The sequence below is a fragment of the Heptranchias perlo genome, chromosome 23, assembly GCF_035084215.1.
Source record: "Heptranchias perlo isolate sHepPer1 chromosome 23, sHepPer1.hap1, whole genome shotgun sequence".
NCBI classification, from domain to species: Eukaryota; Metazoa; Chordata; class Chondrichthyes; order Hexanchiformes; family Hexanchidae; genus Heptranchias; species Heptranchias perlo.
The window spans coordinates 20,161,526-20,178,156 of record NC_090347.1 but is presented as its reverse complement, the minus strand read 5'-3'; the positions used below and the strand labels follow the sequence as shown (position 1 = coordinate 20,178,156).

Genomic DNA, 16,631 nt, shown 5'->3' with positions numbered 1-16,631 from the left:
ATTTGGATGAGGGAACTAAATGTAACATTTCCAAGTTTGCAGACGACACAAAGCTGGGGTGGAATGGGAGATGTGAGGAGGATGCAAAGAGGCTCCAATGTGATTTAGACAAGTTGGGTGAGTGGGCATGAACATGGCAGATGCAGTATAACGTGGATAAATGTGAAGGTATCCACTTGGTTGTAAAAACAGAAAGGCAGATTATTATCTGAATGGTGATAGATTGGGAAAAGGGGAGGTGCAACGAGACCTGGGTGTCCTTGTACACCAGTCGCTGAAAGAGAGCATTGAGCTGCAGCAAGCAGTTCGGAAAGCGAATGGTATATTGGCCTTCATTGCAAGAGGATTTGAGTACAGGAGCAGGGATGTCTTATTGCAGTTATACAGGGCCTTGGTGAGACCACATCTGGAGTATTGTGTGCAGTTTTGGTCTCCTTATCTGAGGAAGGATGTCCTGGCCATGGAGGGAGTGCAACAGAGGTTTACTAGACTGATTCCTGGGATGGCAGGACTGACGTATGAGGAGAGACTGGGTCGACTAGGCCTATATTCATTCGAGTTTAGAAGAATGAGAGGTGATCTCATCGAAACATATAAAATTTTAACAGGACTAGACAGACTAGATGCAGGGGCGGGGGGGGATGTTCCTGATGGCTGGGGAGTCCAAAACCAGGGGGTTATAGTCTCAGGATATGAGGTATGCCATTTAGAACAGAGATGAGGAGAAATTTCTTCACTCAGAGGGTGGTGAACCTGTGGAATTCTCAACACAAAAGGCAGTGGAGGTCAGGTCATTAGATGTATTCAAGAAGGATATAGATATATTTCTTAATGCTAAAGGGATCAAGAGATATGGGGAAAAAGCAGGAACAGGGTACGGAGTTAGACGATCAGCCATGATCATTTTGAATTGCGGAGCAGGCCCAAAGGGCCTACTCTTGCTCCTATTTTCTATGTTTCTATGATCATAACCACAAGTAACATTCACGCAGATAAGGACTATCTCCAACAAGAGAGAGTCTAACCACCTCCCCTTGACATTCAACGGCATTACCATCACCAAATCCCCCACCATCAACATCCAGGGGGTCACTATTGACCAGAAACTTAACTGGACCAGCCCCATAAATACCGTGGCTACAAGAGCAGGTTTGCAGCGAGTGACGCACCTCCTGACTCCCCAAAGCCTTTCCGCTATCTACAAGGCACAAGTCAGGAGTGTGATGGAATACTCTCCACTTGCTTGGATGAGTGCAGCTGCAACAACACTCGAGAAGCTCGACACCATCCAGAACAAAGCAGCCCACTTGATTGGTACTCCATCCACTACTCTAAACATTCACTTCCTCCACCATCGGCGCACTGTGGCTGCAGAATGTACCATCCACAGGATGCATTGCAGCACCTCCCAAACCCGCGACCTCTACCACCTAGAAGGACAAGAGCAGCAGGCACATGGGAACAACACCACCTGCACGTTCCCCAAGTCACACACCATCCCGACTTGGAAATATATTGCCGTTCCTTCATCGTCGCTGGGTCAAAATCCTGGAACTCCCTACCTAACAGCACTGTGGGAGAACCTTCACCACACGGACTGCAGTGGTTCAAAAAGGCGGCTCACCACCGCCTTCTCAAGGGCAATTAGGGATGGGCAATAAGTGCTGGCCTTGCCAGCGACACCCACATCCCATGAACGAATAAAACAAAATTCTACAGATGGATAGTCTGATTGACCCAAAAAAAATTAATACAGAAAAATCGCATCAGACAATAAGATTCTGGCAGCCAACAAAAACATTTATCTTTGTATTGAACTATTTGAATTTTGCCTCCAAGTTGCTTCAATCCAATTGAAACACTATTTTCTGTAGTTGGTTCCTGAAATTACAAGTACAGAATCATACAATTGGATTTCTCTATTCTTAATTGTAATGTACTCTTACAGGCAAACAATAGACTTATGCTCATGTATAATTCAGAAGTAGGTGTGCTGAATGACCATCCTGACCATCTGCTGACTTAGCAACTAGATTTAAAATGATGGCCATCAACCAAACACATTTTATCAGACTTCCAAGGTGGAGTGTTTACCACCATAAAAAGAAACACTGATTCTAGCCTGAGAATTAATTAGATTATCTAATTGTGCAGTTAATAAGGCAACTTAATTTTGGTATAAAAACTAAAAAGTGTCTCTGAAAGGGTTAATGATTTGGCCTACCATGAAATAATACAATGTAGAAATTGCATCAAATATTTTGATACAATGAAAGTTTGAAGTGTCAAGCTCTTTTAATTTAATCATTCCTGAAGTTTTGTAGCAGGTAATGAGCAACTGTTTTTCTCTTCCCCTTCATGGAACAGCTGCAATAGCTTTGTACATTTACAAAAGGCTTGTGTGTGATCCACAATTATAGTGCCGTGTGTAAAGCTGGCAAGTAAACATGTTTTGTAATTGATTTGCTTTAAAGACCAGTATGAATAAGCATTTTCTAGCAAGCCTACCACAGGCATTATAGAAATCTTGTTTTCACAACAAACTTTAACACGATATATAAACATATTATGGCCCTTCAATTTGGATTGTGGGACTTAATTCAGTATTCCTACATGCGAAGAGCACATTATCCCCAAGCCGTAACACGTTAAAATTCCTGGAATGGAGCCAATTCAGAACTGTGCCATATAATTCCATTTTAAAGATACTAAATTTTTTAAAAAAAAAATCTTTTAGAATGCAGTCTCCATTCAGTATCTCCTTCACAGACCCAGCCAAGATCAGTAACTGACTTAGCAAGTGAGAGCACAAAATGAATTTAGTAAAATCAAGTCAATTGCATGACTGAAGAAATTCACATATCCCAATCAGTTTGATTATAGTCTAAATTATACGACAAGGTGCATTAGGCGGTGATTCACACCGGACACTTTAGTCTCAAATCGCATTACTTCAGGGATGTTTTAAAGACAGCATTTATAGCTGAGGCTTCAATTCTTATGTGGTCCTGTGTTTTAAAAAAAAAATGCTGTTGGGAGCATATTACATGGAGTTACATCAAAACTACAGCACGGAAACAGGCGATTAGGCCCAACTTTTTTTTTCCACAGCTAGTGTTAACGCTCCACACAAGCCTCTTCCCTCCATACTTTATTTAACTCTAACAGGATACTCTTCTATTCCTTTCTCCCTCATGTGTTTATCTAGCTTTCCCTTAAATGCATCTATGCTATTTGCCTCAACTACTCCTTGTGGTAGCACGTTCCATATTCTTACCACTCTTTGGGTAAAGAAGTTTTCCCTGAATTCCCTATTGGATTTATTAGTGACTATTTTATATTGATGACTACTAGTTTTAGACTTTCCTACAAGTGGAAACATTTTATCCACGTCTACCCTATCATCTTAAAGATCTCTATTAGGTCACCCCACAGCCTTCTCTTTCTGGAGAAAAGAGCCACAAGCCTGTCTAATCTTTCCTGATAAGGATATGCTCTCAGTTCTGGTCTCATCCTTGTGAATCTTTTTTGCACCCTCTCCAATGTCTCCGTATTCTTTCTGTAACATGGCATATTGTGCACAGTTCTAGTCTCCAAGTGTGGTCTAACTATTAGCATAAGCATTCTTCACCCCTCTCCAATTTCTCTCCTCCTCTCCTGAAGGTTGGGGTATAGTTCCATAGGTGCTAGCAGCCTCTTTGTATCTCAGCCAAGTGCCCATTCTTCATGAGAGTCTAAATGAGGAGCATTACTGTTCAATTGCAGACAGCATCACAGCCAAGTTTAATCCTACTCTTACCAGAAATCCACTCATGAAAGGATAGGTAGGAAAAAAAAGTATATTTATATACTGCCTTTCATACTGTAGGACATCCCAAAGCAATTTACAGCCAATGAATTATTTTTAAAGTGTAGGCAGTTTTGTAGGCAAACAACACAGCCAATTTCTGCACTGCAAGGTCCCACACACAGCTGCGAGACAACTACTTGCATTTATATAGCGCCATCAATGCAGCAAAATGTCCCAAGGCGCTTCACAGGAGTGTTATCCACAAAATTTGACAATGAGCTACATAAGGAGCTATCAGGACATGACCAAAAACTTGGTCAAAGAGATAGATTTTAAAGGAGTGTCAAATGAACTGTAATTTTTTTTGGTGGTGGTGGTAGTGGAGGAATAAATTTTGGCCAGGATACCAGGAGAACTCCCCTGCTCTCCAACTAGTGCCATGCGATTTTTATGACCACCTGAGGAAGCAGACGGAGCCACGGTTTAACGTGTCTTCAGAGGGTGAAATATGGCACCTCCTTCAGTACTGCAGTCTAGATTAAGTGCTCAAGTCCTGGAGCTGGGCTTAAACCCACAACCTCCTGAGGTGTGAGTACTACCAACTAAGCCATAGCTGGAGTTAGTATCAGCAAATAGTTATCAGGAGTGAGAACGATAGCTGATACTGCTCTATGGTTTACAGATGCCAAAGTAGGACCCCAATTATCACCACAGATAACTGAGTACTGACTGAAAACTGAACCTAGGATTTTCTAGTTTATATGATCTCATCCTCGCTGCTCCTGATTACTATCCACTGACTGTGCTGGATACTGCATCCTTGTACACAAGATTGGACTTCACTAATATTCCTCCTCCCCACTTCAAAACAATTAACAGACTCCGAATGCTCACCATCTAAGCTTACAAATTTAAATCAGCTGTTTTGTCAAGGCACAGCTGCCACCACCCATGGAGCCATACCCTTTGAGTAGTCATCAATTCTAATTGGGAAAAAAAATTGAGAGATCTATAATGATCACTTACACTATACCTTCTAACAGACATTTTTATTTTGTGCATTTAATATAATTTTACTGACGTGAGAAAACATGAACCATTAAAAAAAAAATCAATTCTCAATCACTGCAAGGATGCACTGGCTGGAACAGTATCTGCATGTAAAGAACTTTCTCTCGGAACAAAATTACTGCAACATTTAGTCAGATGTGTCATTCCTAATGCTCATTATTTTTGTACAGGGGAGACCAGCCAATGCCCTTCCACTCAAAAGCACATAATATATTTTTTTTGTGGTGTTATCTTTCACTGACCTTTCTTCGGTCATGATGTGGAGATGCCGCTGATGGACTGGGGTGGACAAATGTAAGGAATCTTACAACACCAGGTTATAGTCCAACAGTTTTATTTTAAAATCACAAGCTTTCGGAGCTTACCTCCTTCGTCAAGTGAGTGAGTGAAGGGTTTTAAAATCGCATAGCATATATTAGGCTGGGAAATAATCACAGCAATCAAAGGTGTCGTTGGTGTTCAGACAGGTTAGCCATGGAAAACATTACATCCCAGTATACACAATGGGTCAGATGACAGAGACAGAGACAGAGACAGAGAGAGAGAGAGAGACACAGAGACAGACAGACACAGACTGTCCAGTTGTACACTACACGTACCCCCACCAGCGGGAAAAAAAATTATCTGTTTTTAATACAACTGGACATTCTCTCTCTGCCTTTTGGGTCTCTTTCTCTGTCTGTGTAATCTGACCCATTGTGTATTCAGTATACTGGGATGTAATGTTTTCCATGGCTAACCTGTCTGAACACCAACGACACCTTTGATTGCTGCGATCGTCTCCCAGCCTAATATATGCCATGCGATTTTAAAACCCTTCACTCACTCACCTGACGAAGGAGGTAAGCTCCAAAAGCTTGTGATTTTCAAATAAAACTGTTGGACTATAACCTGGTGTTGTAAGATTCCTTACATTTCTTCGGTCAGCAATAGCTAGAGGCTGGAAAGAGGTCAAAAATATTAAGTAAATAATGGCAAAACAATTCACAACACAAAAAAGAGAGTTCACTTTGCACACAGTTTATTAACCAAAAAAAAATTCCCAAATGAATCATCAAACTATTGAAGAAAATCACTACTCTGATATAACAAAGCATTTTGAAATATTAGGTTGTGTGTTCTGTGAAGTCAGTGATAGTACCCCTTGGGTTTTAGTACTGCCAATGCATTTCAAAAATAAAACCTTTAAAATAAGACTTGTCAGTTTATTTACATTCATTTTCATAAAGAAAAAATACACCATAAAAAAGTGAACTATCAATATGTACACACATACAATGTAGCATCTCTCTGGTTAAATATGGTTGGGGGAGCATAGAAGAGAGCACTTCACAGCTGCAGCATATTATAGCAACCACGTTTTCTTTAAATATTTGGCACACAATTGGATTTATTAAGAGATTACTAGCAAAATAGGATGTGAAAACTAAAAAAAAAATCATTTTAGCGGTAACTTACAAATCTTTTTTTGTGCATTTCATTGGCGTCCCAGTTCGTTAACAAGTGAACCTGTATTGTATTTTCCACTCAATCTTCCAGACTCCAAATTATCCAAATCAAATTAGTTTATTTACAGAAAAATATTCTAACCATGCTCCTTTTATTCCACCTGTTCTGCAGTTTCCTGCATCAGCAGCAACTGTACCTGCAAGCCCTGCAGTTAGATATCGTGAAAGAACATATAATACAAATCAAGCAAGCATGGGATACTAATGTCCTTTATCCATGCACTAGTATGTTCCGAACAGTACACACCCAAAACGTCATAACCAGTCACAGATACTAACTTGAGTGTTTCCAGCATTTTGTTTTATTTCAGATCTCTAGCATTTCTAGTGTTTCCTTTTTACTTTATGATTTAAAGATGCATGTGAACTGAAATTAGATCAGACACAAGTCTATACAAGAAAAAACACAAACACTTTGCTGCTACTTTCTGCTGGGATGCTCTGGTCACCATTTCAACAAGCCCATTTTGAAGTTGATCAAATAGTATTCAACTTATGTTTTTTTAAAATATAAAAGAAAAAGAACTGAAAAAAAGCTTTAATTTCATGTACTGCAGTTTGTATCATGGGTTAGAAATACTCAACTCATGTACACTGATTTCTCTTTCTATAAACACAAGGAAATGCATTTAGTGTTGAATCTATATTACACACAAAATATACTGTATATGTAGCACTGCATCAACAAATCTGACCTGAAGTCTTGTCCAGAAACAAATTAGGGTCAATATGTGCAGTTCCCCAAAATGAGAAAACTTTAACCTTCACATTTCCAATTAAACATGCACAGTTAATGCAGTACCCTGGGCTGTATGCAGTTGTCATGTTGAAAATTTGCAATGTTCAACATGCTGACTGACCAACACATACTCAAGATTAAACCAATATTTTACACTGTACCTTTTAAAAACACGTAAACAGCTAGAAAATTTACATGTTCATAATATTAAAGAAAACTACAGTCCTGCAGAAACTAAGTCTTTTATGGCATCTTTTGTCACTTTCACATTCCAGCTTCATGGTAAAATATCATCCATCACCACATATAAGCATCAATTTTCAGTTTAAAAATTCAGGTCAGAAAGTACCATATTGCGTAACACCACGACATGTCCACATGTTCCTAAAAAAAATGCAATTACCATTGTCCATTTTTAAAAGAAAAAACCAGAAAATTCTGTTCTTAACCCATATTGCATTGATCTGTAATATAAATGGAAAATTTGAAAAAGGAAATTAATCTTGCTCAAGGCACTTCAGATTCCTGCCTTTGAAAGGTATTCAAATTTGCAGTGCCTTATATATGTTCCATTGGAGAGCTTATTGGGGAGCAGGGTAATAAAAGTTCCAAGTTTTGTGGTTCATACAAAAAAAATCAGAATATCAAAATATTGAAATTTTACTATACTCAAGCAAACATTTTCTTTATTTTTCATCACTAGACTGCAAAGAAAGATTAGATACTAGTGTTGTTCATAGGTAAATGAATGGGTCTAATTCACCACCTCAAGCTAGGTAGAGAAGAAACTGGAGGCAGAAAGGAATTCATGACTGCTTTGCCAAAAAAAAAAAATCATACAAGAGCAACTCCATAACCTGCCCCCTTACCAACACTTTTTTTGTAGGATTCTCAACAATGAGCAATGCCATGTAATTATGCATTTAAAGTAATAATTCTACTACTGGAGGGGATGAAAATCAGCTCTGGTATACTCAATTTTTCTGGTGCAAAACGTGACTAACTTATGAATTAAGAGTTATTTAAGTCAAAAGTTGAAATTATTGATGAACTGCTGGTTATTGGATTCCTTTTCTGTAGAAACAGTGCACTTTAATTTAACCCTTTTAATGACAGTTAGCAGACTAAAATGCTCCTTGAAAGGGGGGGGGGAACCTGCATTTTCTTTTGCATTGCTGGGTTAATTTTTGTGCAGTCACTGACATTTTGCATCGGAGGCTTTTGTTCCAAGACAAACAGGTGCAAATTTAATACAATGGGTACATTACTAATTATTTCATCTGTGTTTCAGATTTGCCATTTACCATGTAATTAGACTTTTCAGCTATATAATTTGTATATTAAAACTATTATATCTATAATACACTACATTTTAATTGACACAGTATTGAATTTTGGAATACAATCTGCAGAATGCCTGAAGAAGGTACAATAAATAGAGGGGGAGAGAGATATTATTTGTAGGTTGTCCACACAAGATCAGTTTTATCCTACGTGTGTGAACATCTTTATCTCGGAATATTCACCTTCATCTCAAAGATCTGAGACAGGATGCTTCTGGGATATGGTGTACTGAAGTAAGCAGCTTGCATATCCTCAAAAGTCCTGATCGGCACTCACTGTTATCCTAAAAAAAAACATAAAATCTTAACAAAATCTGTGTCTTGGCAAAAATCAGGAGGATTAAAAAAAAATCCTTCTCTATACCTCCCTCAACCTTAGTTGCTAAATTTAGGAACCAGCTGGTGTGGTTGATCTGTTCCTTGGATGTAAAACCCCAAAGTCTGTTGCTCCTGTGGAATATGTGAAATGTGACTTGAAAGTGATTTTTTTTTTGGGGGGGGGGGGGGGGGGGTGAAAAAAGGAGAGAGCAGTGCAAACAATATTCTATGAATTATTATACACATTTAACAAAAAATTGATGCGAAAAGCAGTTAGCCTTAGAAAGCTTCAGTGACAGTTCAATGTGGATGGATAATGGTCCATAACCTGGTTCTCATCATTATGATGAATGAACTTTCATTTATATAATGTCTTTTGCAACTTCAGAATGTCCTAACATGCTTTGCAGCCGATGAATTACTTTTGAAGTCACTGTTGCAATTTAGGGAGACACAACACTTGGATGTTGGACCTACAGGAATGCTTAATCCTGCAACAATGCAGTTGGTGTAACAGTGGGATGAATTCAAGATCAGTCCCCATTCAATGACATGCTAATCCACTTTCACTGAATTAACTAATTTGGCAGAAAGTGGTCAGAAGTCATCACATCTCTAGATGGCAGGTTTCAATGACCAACTCAAACCCATCACCAGTGGTCTGAGTACCAAAGACCAGTATGCCACTAAGTCATAAACTGCTTTGCATCGGGACAGAGATAATTAAACATTTAGGAAGCATTAAGAGTAATAGCATTCCACAGTGAATAACGTATGTGGTGTATTTTAACACTCAGGACTGTTTATTGTAAGAAGATTGAAAAAAAAAGATTCTTGGATTCCATATGCTATTTCACAATACTGAGCAGCTGAAATGTTATGAAGTGATGAGAAAAAGGTGCGTATCTTAAAATTTCTGAAAATAACTTAGCATCTTAAGAGTTAGTGATATCCAGCCATCTCAAGGCAAAGGTTTCAATTGGGATGCATCACAGCAGATTGTGTACATATACAGAAAAGATTTGTTCTAAACCTGCCAAATGAACATATAGAAATACAGCCAGAGGAAGTGGAAGGTAATTGAAAAATTGGGAGTGCAGCACCTTGAACCATTTTCGAAATACAAGACAGTATTTAAACAGGAAGTAGACATGCCAAGTCTTCTGAAAAAAGTCCTTTTGACCTCACAGTATAGAGTCAAAAATTAAAATACAAGATCAATAACAGCATGTACTTTTTATAAAGGTAGCACAAACATATTTAGGAATGTACATAATACACGGTTAATTCTGGTTGACTAAAACATAAGCAGTGAGTCGCCATGAGTATCTACAGATGCTGCTGTTTTATGTGGATTAGAGAATTTGGTTACAGCCTTTATTACAGAATTTGTTTTGAGTCTGTGGTGTAAGAGTCTAGTGCAATCCCGCCATAATTCATTAATGCTGTAAATTCCAGGACAGACAAATTCATCTTGTTCTCTAAATCCTTAAAGTAAATATTCCACAAAGGCCAAATCTACACACGGATTTCATCCTCTTCATCCATGAAGGTAAAATCCTTATCTCCTTCATTCCCCTCCTCTCTAAAGGAATCTCTGGATTCAGCAATATTTTTCATACTGTCGACATCGCCATGACTAACTCCCTCATAAACCGACCGCCTCTCTTCTGTAGTCCCAGAGGCCAAACTTGACACAGAGCCACTACCTTGTGATAAGTGACTCCCAGAACCTGGGCTATATGCAGCACTTTTAACATTACTTTGCAAAGCCACTGTTGAGACTGAGGGTCCTTCTACAAGCTTCTCTGTGGCCACCTTCTTTTGTGAATCAGAATAGTCAACTTGCTTGTCATCTCCAAAACCAAGATCAATATCATCATTTTCCCAGGTATCTTTCTCCATAACACTTAAAATATCACTGAGCATCGAAGGACCAAGGTCAACATGAAAGGACATGATGGATTCAGCATGCTTTAGCGGAAAGCCACCACTGGAGAGAGATGCAGGAAGATCTGTGATATCTCCAAAATCTCTCTCATCTTGATATTCTGTAGGTTTACTTTCAACTATGCTGGCAGCCCCATTGGCAGGTTTATCCTCCATTTTTTCACTTGCAAGCTTCCTTATGGGGCTTGATGAAAGGCTCTTTGCTAGTTGATTAGTTGGCTCCACAGTCTTATCATTGAGCTGAGGCAGAGACACTGCATTTTTCACAAAGATAGCTGAATCGCTTGATGTCAGTGTGTCTCGCTTATCAACACGTGTTACTGACTGAGACCGTTTGCTGCTGCTTCTGAATTTCCGAGAGAGCAGACCTGGCTTGGGGGTTGCTTCAGCAGCAGCAGCGTCTCCAACCCTGCTAGAAAGGAATGACGTGTCTCCAAAGACATCACCCCCCCGACCCACATGCATAGTGTGGCGGAAATCACCCAGAGGAGCACTAATCATATCTGCAGTCAAATCTACACGGGAGCGACGTTTGGACTGATTGGAGCTGGCCACAAGCTGTTTCAGGATTGGCATCTTCCAAACTTAAGTGATCACAACACGAGAATATATACTGGAATTCTGGGACCTAAACCTTAGAGGATTGAAAAATTCTGGTCTTCAGTTATATTCCATAAAAGCTGAATCAATTCTTGACGCAGATAAAAGCCAAGGCTCAGCCTACAATCCAACCACAATGCTGAATCACCAAAACCAATTTCTGTGACAAAATTATTACAGTTCATGAAGTGTCACACTATCTTCCATTGTAGCCGTTCTTTGCCAATGCTTCCTTCAGTATTCCAATCTACTTAATGCACCTAAACAGAAAAAGAAAAAAAAAAACTTTTTAAAAAACATTTCAAATCATCAAAATTTAGCTTTAGACACGATATGGTAGGAAAGTGCAGTTTTGTTTTCACTTCAACCAAGGTCACATATGCTCATTAAAAAGAATTATTCAAACTGACCAACTGAGAGTTATTGTTGAAATTTTAAATTCTTGAATTTGTTATCATATGCTTCAGAAAATGTCAAGCAACATTAGTAAAACACATAGACTTAAACAAAGGTAGGTTAACAAAATCTTTGATGCTGGTAGGACAAGTTGAGAAGGCTGTTAAAAAAAATCATATGGGATCCTTGGCTTCATGAACAGCGGTATAGAGTAGAAAAGCAAGGAAGTTATGCCAAGCCTTCATAAATCACTGTTTAGGCCCCAGCTGGTGCACTGTGTCCAATTTTGGGCACCACACTTCAGAATGGATGTCAAGGCCTTGGAGAGGTTACGGAGGAGATTTACTAGAATGGTATTAGGGATGAGGGACTTCAGTTATGTGGAGAGACTGAAGAAACTGGGATTGTTCTCCTTAGAGCAGAAGGTTAAGGGGAGATTTAATGGAGGTGTTCAAAATGATGAGGGGTTTTGGCAAGAGTAAATAGGGAGAAACTGTTTCCAATGGCAGGAGGGTTGGTAACTAGAGGACACAGATTTAAGATAATTGGCAAAAGAACCAGAGGGGAGATGAGAAGACTTTTTTATATGCAGCGCATTATGATGATCTGGAATGCACTGCCTTGAAGGGTGGTGGAAGCGGATTCAATTGACACACACACACACACACACACACTATGGGGAAATGGGCAAAGAGAAGGGGAGTGGGACTAATTGGATAACTCTTTCAAAGAGCTGGCACAGGCAAGATGGGCTGAATGACCTCCTCCAGTGCTGTATGATTCTATGAACTCAAACAGGATTAAAAATTGTTGAATGTGCTAAAGCTGATTTAACTGAAAAACAGGTTTGTTTACAACTAGTTTGTGTTGATGTATCTGCAAAAAGATTCAATTAGAAAACCTAGCCTCACTTTTTTCCAAATTAAGTTATGCAAATTAAGACATTAAGCATCCAGTCTAATGCTACATTCCTATTAAAGAACTGGCATCAATGGTAGGCCTACCTCCCAACTCCAGTGGCTGCTCTGCAATATAGATATGGCAGTGCTAGTGCATTTGGTGGCAAGGAGATGCACTTCAGAAAATGGTTCAGCTCCATGCTGCCAGAGGGTGGAGTTAATTGTCAGACTACATGTACAGGCCAAGGACGCTGGCCTAAATAGATCGTCCCTTACCAAACACTGAGGAAGGTCTGCAGCCATAGACCCAAGTCATTATTTTAAACAACTGCACATGCACAATGGTTTTCATGCCTATGCTCTGAATTCCACTCTGCAGTGCAAACGAGGGAGGATCTGGAACATTAAGTGTCTCAGTATATCACAAATGGCATTGGTTGGACACGTCATTCATGGACCATACAGGTTTAAAACTATGGATGTAATTTTCACCACCTGATATTCCCTGCCATTGATTTTGTGTCAGTTTTACACTCCAGTACGTAAGTTGAAAATTACCCCGTGTTCATATTTTGATCCAAAACAGAAGTTATGTACCTCTGGGCTTAAGCTTACAGGACAGCAGTGAGAATCTGCATAAATTCATTCAATGGGTTTCAAGACTCAATAGTAAAAAGAACGAAAGACCAATTATATAGCGCCTTTCAGGCAGTGCAAAACTGCTTCACAATCAAATAATTGCTTTTTAAGCGTATTCACTGTTTGTAGGCAAACGCAGAAGGCAGTTGGCACACAGCAAGGTCCCACAAACAACAAAGAGACAAATGTCTAGGCTGGGGGCACTGTGCAGGCAATTGCAATACTCCTGTTACAGCTCTAGCTGAGATCAGCTAACAGTGGAGAGGCTATTGAACATCGATGTTACGTCTGTATGTCTACAAATCACCAAGCCTTTGTCGGCACTTTAATGGAATAAAGCAAGACTGCATATTTATCCTCGGGAAATGTAAATGGTTCCACTTATGACTCTTACACAAATAAACAAACTTTGGAGCAATATTTCCACATCATGCAGAAATTCATGCAAGGTAACCTCGGTAATTCGAGAGGATCATGGACTCTAGCTAAAAGCTATAGCAGAAAAAATGGTAACTTGGGTTTCAGATGCTATTGAGTTCGGTAAATGCAAATAAAAAGTCTGTATTGCATCTTCAGAGGACAATATTTTATCCTCATCAACCACTTCAAAAAATTGTGGAGAACAAGGACCAAATGGAACTAAAATTATTTACTCCAAGACTTACCAACAAAAAAGCATGGGAAACATTCCAAAACTGAAAGACAATAATTTGAGGAAGACAGTTCAACTTTGAACAGTTCTGACCAACTTTAGCTAATTACGGCCTGCTGATTTTAATGAACGGAAAATAAAACTGCTCTTCAATTAGTCACAATTATGGTTCCAGTCTAAAGCCATAGTAGACTTCACTCACACAGATGAGATAAAGGCAGTTATATAATCTAGAAGAGAATCCAGTTATAATGTCAAATTCACAAGTTCAGAACCAAGAATTGAACTCTCAAACACTTTTGCTCCTCCAGGGTTACTATTGCGACATTGTCACAATGTTCTCTGAATGGGACACAAAAGTAATTTGTTATAACGTATAAGTAAGAAAAGACGAGTTAAGCTTAGGCTTCTTTGTACACAATATAGATGTCTCCCTGAAATTTTATACTTTAGATGGTAGATTGCATTTTTCTTCTGATATCAAACCTGGCTTTTATTGGGTTGGTCAAGTTTACGTAATCCTATATATCTCTCAATTTCATGAAGATGTGAAGGAAGAGTGATGAGCAAAAAAAGAAAAAAACACAGGCAAAAAAAGGCCTGCAGGAAACATGGTGCATCCTGAGCATTGACGACATATCAAAATTTTGGTGAAGGAGCACACACTTTGAAATCTTGACAGATTGGGTAACTTCTTTTTAAGATGGCTTGATTGTAAAACAAAATAAATTGATATTTACTTTTCCCGTTTCTTGGGTTGCCCCATGTAACATACTAAGTGCATGGAGTGTGCTTAGTCTGCTCTGAAATGGACTGGTGATGGCGCGCATGGAAGTGGACCAGGCAACTTACTCCAATTTTCCCTATGGAGCAATTTCAGGCCTCTGCGGGACACCATAGAAAAGATACAGTACATCGTGTCCGCACCTGCTCGAAGAACAACCAGGTACCCATTCTAATCCCACCTTCCAGCACCTGGTCCGTAGCCCTGCAGCTTACAGCACTTTAGGTGCAGGTCCAGGTACTTTTTAAAAAAGAGTTGAGGGTCCTTGCCTCTACCACCAATTCGGGCAGCGAATTCCATAAACCCACCACCCTCCAGGTAAAAAAGTTCTACTCCAGAGTGATAGAGATCAGGGACACAATAAAGGTGGGGGAAGAGGGTGTACTGGAGTCAGGGACACAAACCATAGTCTACCACTCCCCTGTTATAGTATCACTCTTGGCTAGATGCTGGTTTACAATTTTTCAGATGTGATACCATAGGAGAACCCACATCCACACAGATGAAAGGTACTTACTCACTGTGCCACCCAAAAAAAAGGGGAGGGGGAGGAGAGAAGGCGAAGATAGAGAAAAAGGAAAAGGATAAATAGGTTTCTTTCCATGCTTACCTCTCCTGCCATGTAAACTCTACTCATATTCACAGCCATCCTCTTGATCTTGCCATCTCCTGTGATCTCTCTACTCCCATGGTCTCAGTCACAGTCAAGGAAATCACTGACCCCTTCCTCATATCCCACACCACACATTCCCCTAACCCCTTCCAACCACACTTCCTTCTGCATATGCCCCTGGAAAAACATCTCCACAGTCACTTTTAAACTGCCGAGCCTTTGGTTCTATATTTGCAATCATACTTCTGCAGCTGTATCTGCTCAACTACTCCCACACCTCCACTTTTAATGTTCTTGTCCCCAATAAAACATTTACTCTCTCCCATCCTGGTCATTCCCCTTGGTATGGCCTTCATCTTTGCTCCCTCAAGTGCAAGGGGTGCATAACTGGTGTAGCCATCCATCACTGGATCCGGCTGGGACCACATTAAGTGCAATTAATAAATCCTGAATGCTGGCAATTTAAAAAATGTTTCCTCCCTTCCACTGGTCTAGTATTAGATACATTATTTTAGTAACAATATTTACTGTAAGCATACGTATTTCAAAAGGTAGACCCTATATTTAAAGATATAAAAACTGTTAGTGGCTCAAAATCAAATTTAAAGTTACTAAGCTTTTTTTTAAATTGTGGAACAGTTTTTGTGGGGTATGTTTTTGGGGGAAATGCCTACTTTATGACATGGCTTGCAGTGCCTTATTTACAAGCATACACAGCAACTTCATTACAATGTTCAGGTGCTGAAAATGAGTACAGTATTATTTGAACCAAACAACCGAGTTCAAATCAGGAATAAAGCATTTTTCAGGAAAGTTTTTTTCAATGAAATTTTAGAGCAGTCAGTTTGATTCAGTTACATGAAAGAATAGACTGTTCACATCCCTGATAACATGATCATGTGAATGCAGTCTAGCCAATAACAATATTGCTACTTATTCTTCTCAGGTTACAACTACTGGAATAGGTGTTCCCCTTCCTTCATAAAGACAGGACCTAGTAAGCATTAGTATCAGGAATTTCCCCATTACTCATGCCAGGTCAGCCTCAGGTGTTTACCTGCTAAAACTCAAGTCAAAATCCCTACTTATACAAAAAGCTATTGCAATGTTGCATGATTTCAAATGTTATGAGCTCACACAAAGATCATAACATTATACAATCACATTAATAAGTTCCAAGAGTAATCTCACAATTTATAATTACAGTTGGAAGGAAAGAAGGCAGTTGCACAGGATCCTCAAAACAGGGGAGTGGATGATAGTCACTACAATCTCACATCTAGTTTCTTAGGATTATAAATTCAGTGAAAGGACACCAGTTTCGTCTCC

The 16,631-nt window shown here is 39.3% G+C and overlaps 2 protein-coding genes across 3 annotated transcripts in view; both read right to left on the bottom strand.

Moving 5' to 3' along the window:
• rpl38 (ribosomal protein L38) overlaps nucleotides 1-16,631 on the bottom strand; it is a 535,859-nt gene that overhangs the window by 23,168 nt on the left and 496,060 nt on the right. The window contains exon 1 of one of the 2 annotated variants that reach the window (XM_068004141.1): nucleotides 11,431-11,436. The exons of the other annotated variant lie outside the window; for it this stretch is intronic. The gene's annotated coding sequence lies outside the window, so the exon portion shown is untranslated. Of the gene's footprint in view, nucleotides 1-11,430; nucleotides 11,437-16,631 lie in introns of those variants that run through there. 2 annotated transcript variants of the gene reach the window in all.
• cdc42ep4b (CDC42 effector protein (Rho GTPase binding) 4b) lies at nucleotides 5,866-11,424 on the bottom strand. Its single transcript, XM_068004139.1, has one exon. It carries the CDS (start codon nucleotides 11,293-11,295, stop codon nucleotides 10,288-10,290), a length of 1,008 nt encoding a protein of 335 aa, XP_067860240.1. The 5' UTR covers nucleotides 11,296-11,424; the 3' UTR covers nucleotides 5,866-10,287.

Excerpts from the sequence above, each read along its gene's own strand:
- cdc42ep4b (XM_068004139.1), bottom strand. The coding sequence starts at position 11,295 with ATGCCAATCCTGAAACAGCTTGTGGCCAGCTCCAATCAGTCCAAACGT.